Source organism: Scylla paramamosain, unplaced genomic scaffold (genome assembly GCF_035594125.1).
Source record: "Scylla paramamosain isolate STU-SP2022 unplaced genomic scaffold, ASM3559412v1 Contig1, whole genome shotgun sequence".
In the NCBI taxonomy this organism is placed as follows: domain Eukaryota; kingdom Metazoa; phylum Arthropoda; class Malacostraca; order Decapoda; family Portunidae; genus Scylla; species Scylla paramamosain.
In genome coordinates, this window is record NW_026973666.1 from 4,407,501 (window position 1) to 4,412,970 (window position 5,470).

Genomic DNA, 5,470 nt, shown 5'->3' on the forward strand with positions numbered 1-5,470 from the left:
GGTCCAGAACTGCAGCGCATGGCAAAGTCACACAAACACCTCAAATGAACCAGTTGTGATCGTCTCCTGTGCGCCAGGGTGGGGGGCGGGCTGCAGCAGACATTCTCCCTGGAAGTAAGGTCTGGGAAGGGTGACGCCACGCCCCTAGCAGCCCTGACAGACCAAAGGGCGCCCCAGTTCACGGTGACGGGGCTACAGAGTGGAGAAGTCTACCAGTTTACAGTTCTGGCCTCGAATGTACAAGGTGAATCCGGCCCGGTCTCGCTGGAATTCGGTATGCCGTTAGATGTCGCCGAGAAACGGATGAGACTGGAAGGCGTGGGTGTTGCGGGCGTGGATGACAGCTACCCACACCCACACGCTAAGCTGGTAGTCTTCTCTCCCCTTGTGGGCGCCGCTGTGGGCCTCCTAGCTGCCATACTCCTGTGTTCCCTCATGGCGATTCTTGTTGTCAAATCACGTACCGCCCACGCCCACGCCCACGCCCACGGCCACGCCCACACCCATAAGACGCTGTACGACCCCCCCACGCCCGATGAGGACCTGATGGATGACGGACATGACCCCAAGCCCCCCATGACTCACTCACACGCCCACTCACGCCCACAGGAGCCCGATGTGACGAGGGTGCGTCCAGGTAAGGTTCAAGGCTTTTGGTTAGGTTAGGTTAGGTTAGGTTAGGTTGGGTTTGGTTAGGTTTGGTTAGGTTTGGTTAGGTTAGGTTAGGTTAGGTTGGGTTAGGTTAGGTTAGGTTAGGTTAGGTTTGGTTAGGTTAGGTTAGGTTAGGTTAGGTTTGGTTAGGTTAGGTTTGGTTAGGTTAGGTTAGGTTAAGTTAGGTTAGGTTAGGTTAGGTTTGGTTAGGTTAGGTTAGGTTAGGTTTGGATAGGTTAGGTTAGGTTAGGTTAGGTTTGGTTAGGTTAGGTTAGGTTAGGTTAGGTTAGGTTTGGTTAGGTTAGGTTTGGTTAGGTTAGGTTAGGTTAGGTTAGGTTAGGTTAGGTTAGGTTGTGATGGTGGTGGTTATTTTTATTAGACAGATAAAATGAGGATTACATAGAGATAAAATAAGGAAAAGAAAAAGAACAAGAACAAGAATAAGAACAAGAAAAATAAGAGAAAGAAAAGGGAAAAGGAAGGAAAGGAGTAAAGAAACAACAACAACAACAACAACAACAACAACAACAACAACTTCTTCTTCATTACAGAGGTACCAGGTGCAGAGAGACAGGTAACGCCAGAAACTCATTACCTGTGCAACAACAACAGCAACAACAGCAACAACAACAACAGCAACAACAACAACAACAACAACAACAACAACAACAACAACAGCAGCAACAACCAGTGCCCCAGTATCTACATCAGCAGGCCCGGAAGTTTACTGTCAACATCTGTAAGTAAACACAGTCTTGTCCATCTTATTAGTGCAAGAGTTGACTGGCACCTTCACTCCTTCCTTCACTAGTACACTGAGACATACAGACAGACAGACAGACAGATAGATAGATAGATAGATAGATAGATAGATAGATTGATTGACAGACAGATAGATAGATAGATAGATAGATAGACAGACAGACCTCTCTCTCTCTCTCTCTCTCTCTCTCTCTCTCTCTCTCTCTCTCTCTCTCTCTCTCTCTCTCTCTCTCTCTCTCTCTCTCTCTCTCTCTCTCTCTCTCTCTCTCTCTCTCTCTCTCTCTCTCTCAACTTTTCATCTTTCTGCAAAACTTCCTTTCCGCTGCAGAAAGAAAGAGAGAAAGAGAGGAAAGAAAGAAAGAAAGAGAGAGAGAGAAAAGAAAGAAAGAAAGAGAGAGAGAGAAAAAGGAAGAAAGAAAGAAACAGATAGAAACAAGGAATGGAAAGAGGTCCACACACACACACACACACACACACACACACACACACACACACACACACACACACACACACACACACACACACACACACAAACCCAACCCAACTAAACATTCCTCTTACTCATTCAATCTCTCTCCCACAAGGTACTGGAAGCAGAGAGAGAAATATTACTACAACCACCAGCCGGAGGACCCCAGGGGGACGTCACACAGGGGCCAGGGATCCACCCACTCCACCCACCCCACCAGAACCCCTCCAGTTTGCCCAGAACCTTTCAAAGCCTACCCAAGCAAACCCACAGCAATTTTCAGTACACAAACACTCACTACTCATTAGATAGAGGCATATGTAGGCCTGATCTATGCCCCAGAAGTGTGTTTGCCTATCAGGAGGCCTACCCCACTCAAGATTTTCAATACCCATGCTCCACTACCCCCTCCTCCCCCCACAACCCCTCCCCAACCCTCAGAATGATGGAAATAGATCAAAATGCACGATTCCAGTATCTCGTTTCCAATCTTCTTCTTATTCTCCTTCTTCCTCTTCTTCTTCTTCTGTTTTCCCTCATCCCTGTCATTCTAATCTTCCTCTTCCGCTTCCTCATCTCTCCCAGCACTCGCCTCCTCCTCCTCCTCCTCCTCCTCCACCTTCTACTTCTCTTCCTCTTCCTCCTCCCTCCCGCCTTTCTCTCCCCCCACTCCCCTCCCATAATTATCAAGATTCTGAAGTTCATGAGAGTTCGGTGTGAGAAAAGGTTAGTGTGTGTGTGTGTGTGTGTGTGTGTGTGTGTGTGTGTGTGTGTGTGTGTGTGTGTGTGTGTGTGTGTGTGTGTGTATGGGAACAAGTGTTGAATTTACATATTGCAGGTGTGTGTGTGTGTGTGTGTGTGTGTGTGTGTACGTAAACACACACACACACACACACACACACACACACACACACACACACACACACACACACACACTTGATAATACGTACAGCAATATACAATAGAGAGAGAGAGAGAGAGAGAGAGAGAGAGAGAGAGAGAGAGAGAGAGAGAGAGAGAGAGAGAGAGAGAGAGAGAGACGCGCTTTTAAAACTGAGAGGGGCAAACTTTTCTAATGTGAAATAAAAAAAAAGAAAATGAAAAAAATAAATAAATAAGGAAAGAGCGAAAAATGTAAAATAAACAAATAAATAAATGAATAAATAAATAAATAAATAAATAAATAAATAAATAAATAAACAGACGAGTATTTTGACTTGAAGAAAACACTAATGAAGCAAAAATGAGGAAGAGGAGGAGGAGGAGGAGGAGGAGGAGGAGGAGGAGGAGGAGGAGGAGGAGGAGATAAAAGGTAATATTTTCTTGATTTTTTTTAATTTATTTTATTTTATTTTATTTTTTATTTTTTTGCAGACGTGAAATAAAAGAGGAGGAGGAGGAAGAAGAAGAAGAAGAAGAAGAAGAAGAAGAAGAAGAAGAAGAAGAAGAAGAAGAAGAAGAAGAAGAAGTGACATTAATAATAACAATAATAAAAACAGTGACACGTAAGAAGAAGAAGAAGAAGAAGAAGAAGAAGAAGAAGAAGAAGAAGAAGAAGAAGAAGAAGAAGAAAGAGCTCCAAAGAAAACGAGAGAGAGAGAGAGAGAGAGAGAGAGAGAGAGAGAGAGAGAGAGAGAGAGAGAGAGAGAGAGAGAGAGGCAACAGAAAATGGTGAACTTAAGACGTTATGAGAGAAAATGGAGGAAACTTCTTAGGCTCGAGAGAAAATGGGAAACCGATGCCCTTAAAGAAAACGAGAAGAGGGGAAACTTTGGTAATTGAAAGAAAACGAGGGGAAAAAAAGAAACAAGGGAAGACAATAATAAAAGAAAGTGAGAAAGAGAAAATGAATAAAAAAGGAAAGAAAATAAAAAAATAAACAAAATAAATAAGAAAAAGTGAAAAAAATATTTAAGAAAATGGGAAAAATTGACATAGAAAATGGGAATAAGCAGAAATTTAAATAAAAGTGTAAGAAAGATAATTAAATGAAAGAAAAAAAGATTAAATAGTGATAAAAAGAAAATGCTGTGATAGAGAGAGAGAGAGAGAGAGAGAGAGAGAGAGAGAGAGAGAGAGAGAGAGAGAGTTTTCTATATATGTCTTGTAATGTCTCCATTATTATTATTATTATTATTATTATTATTATTATTATTATTATTATTATTATTATCATCATTTTTTCACTTGCTCTGGTTTTCTTTTCGTTATTTTCAATTTTGTTTATTTTCCTTTCGTGTTTTTTAATTTATTATTTATTTTTTTCTTATTTCTTATCTAAGTATTAAATTTTCTTCCTCTTTTATTTATTCTTCGTTCCTTCTTTTATTTATTTATGTTATTTATTTGTTTATTTTATCTCTTTCTTCTTTTTTTTAATCATTATTTGCATTTTTTATTCGTTAGTTTAGTCTCCCAATATTCTGTCTCGTTTTCTGTATCCTTAAGACAATTCTCCGTTTTCTACGGTGGCGATAAAAAGACAATACTCCATTTTTTCCGCTAGAGACAATGCCTCGTTTTCTGTTGAGGTGAAAGGCACGATTATTGTGGCTTTGTGATGTTTCCTTGTGTTTATTTCGTAAGGCAATCCCGTTTTCTGTTTTGCTGAATGATATTGCTTCGTTTTCTGTGTGTCTTTTTTTTATAACGATTTTTTTTTTCAAATTTAAACGTAACGGTTTTTTTTTTTCGTTGTGTGTATTTCGTAAGTCAATCCCGTTTTCTGTTTCGCTGAATGATATTGCCTCGTTTTCTATGTTTGTTTGTTTGTTCGTTTTTCATTATTTTTTTTGTAACGATATTGATTGATTTTTTTTCATATTTTTTCATTATTTTTTCTTCAATTTAAACGTATATATATATTTCTTTTTTTTTCGTTTTTTTTCTAATTTCAACGTACCTATATCATTTTTCTTTTTTTTTTATATATATATTTTTCTTCTGAATTTTGACTTTCCCCTTTTTTTTTAGGTTAAGATGAATAAAATCACTGTTCAATTTCGTGCTATTGTGATCAAATTCCCTGCTTTATAATATCACCTTTATTTTTGCATCATTATTATATAAATTGTTATTACATAGAGTTATTTTCATTATATATATTTTTTGTTACATTTCTTCATTTATTTCTCTATTGTGATTTCTATTATTATTATTATTATTATTATTTATTTATTTATTTTATTTTTTTTAAGAATTATCTGTATATATATATTTAAACAGTATTGTGTTTTATTCTCAAACGTCAATTTCTTTTTATGCATCTCTATATATAAACTGATTACTCATTCACATTTTTCCTACTTAAATAAATCCAAATATTTTTTTCTTTATTATTTATATTTATTCATTAACAATTTCACCTTTACTTTCACTATAAAAAAACACTAACAACTATTTCTCTCACCATTAATGTAAACAAACTATTTAACCATTAATTAAACACCATTACTTTCATTATAAAACACTAACAACTATTTCTCTCACCATTAATGTAAACAAACTATATAACCATTAATTAAACACCATTACTTTCATTATAAAACACTAACAACCATTTTCTCCCCATCAATATAAACAAACGTA

At 37.7% G+C, this 5,470-nt stretch overlaps 1 protein-coding gene across 1 annotated transcript in view; it reads left to right on the plus strand.

Annotated features, from left to right (window-relative positions):
* The window catches only part of LOC135095707 (hemicentin-2-like), a 22,387-nt gene extending 18,847 nt beyond the window's left edge, over positions 1 to 3,540 (plus strand). The window contains exons 10-13 of the mRNA XM_063996719.1: positions 1 to 637; positions 1,203 to 1,390; positions 1,998 to 2,608; positions 3,257 to 3,540. The exon at positions 1 to 637 is cut by the window's left edge and continues 13 nt beyond it. Coding sequence (XP_063852789.1) covers positions 1 to 118 — 118 coding nt within the window. The 3' untranslated portion in view covers positions 119 to 637; positions 1,203 to 1,390; positions 1,998 to 2,608; positions 3,257 to 3,540. The remainder of the gene's footprint in view (positions 638 to 1,202; positions 1,391 to 1,997; positions 2,609 to 3,256) is intronic.
* The last annotated feature ends 1,930 nt before the right edge of the window (positions 3,541 to 5,470 follow it).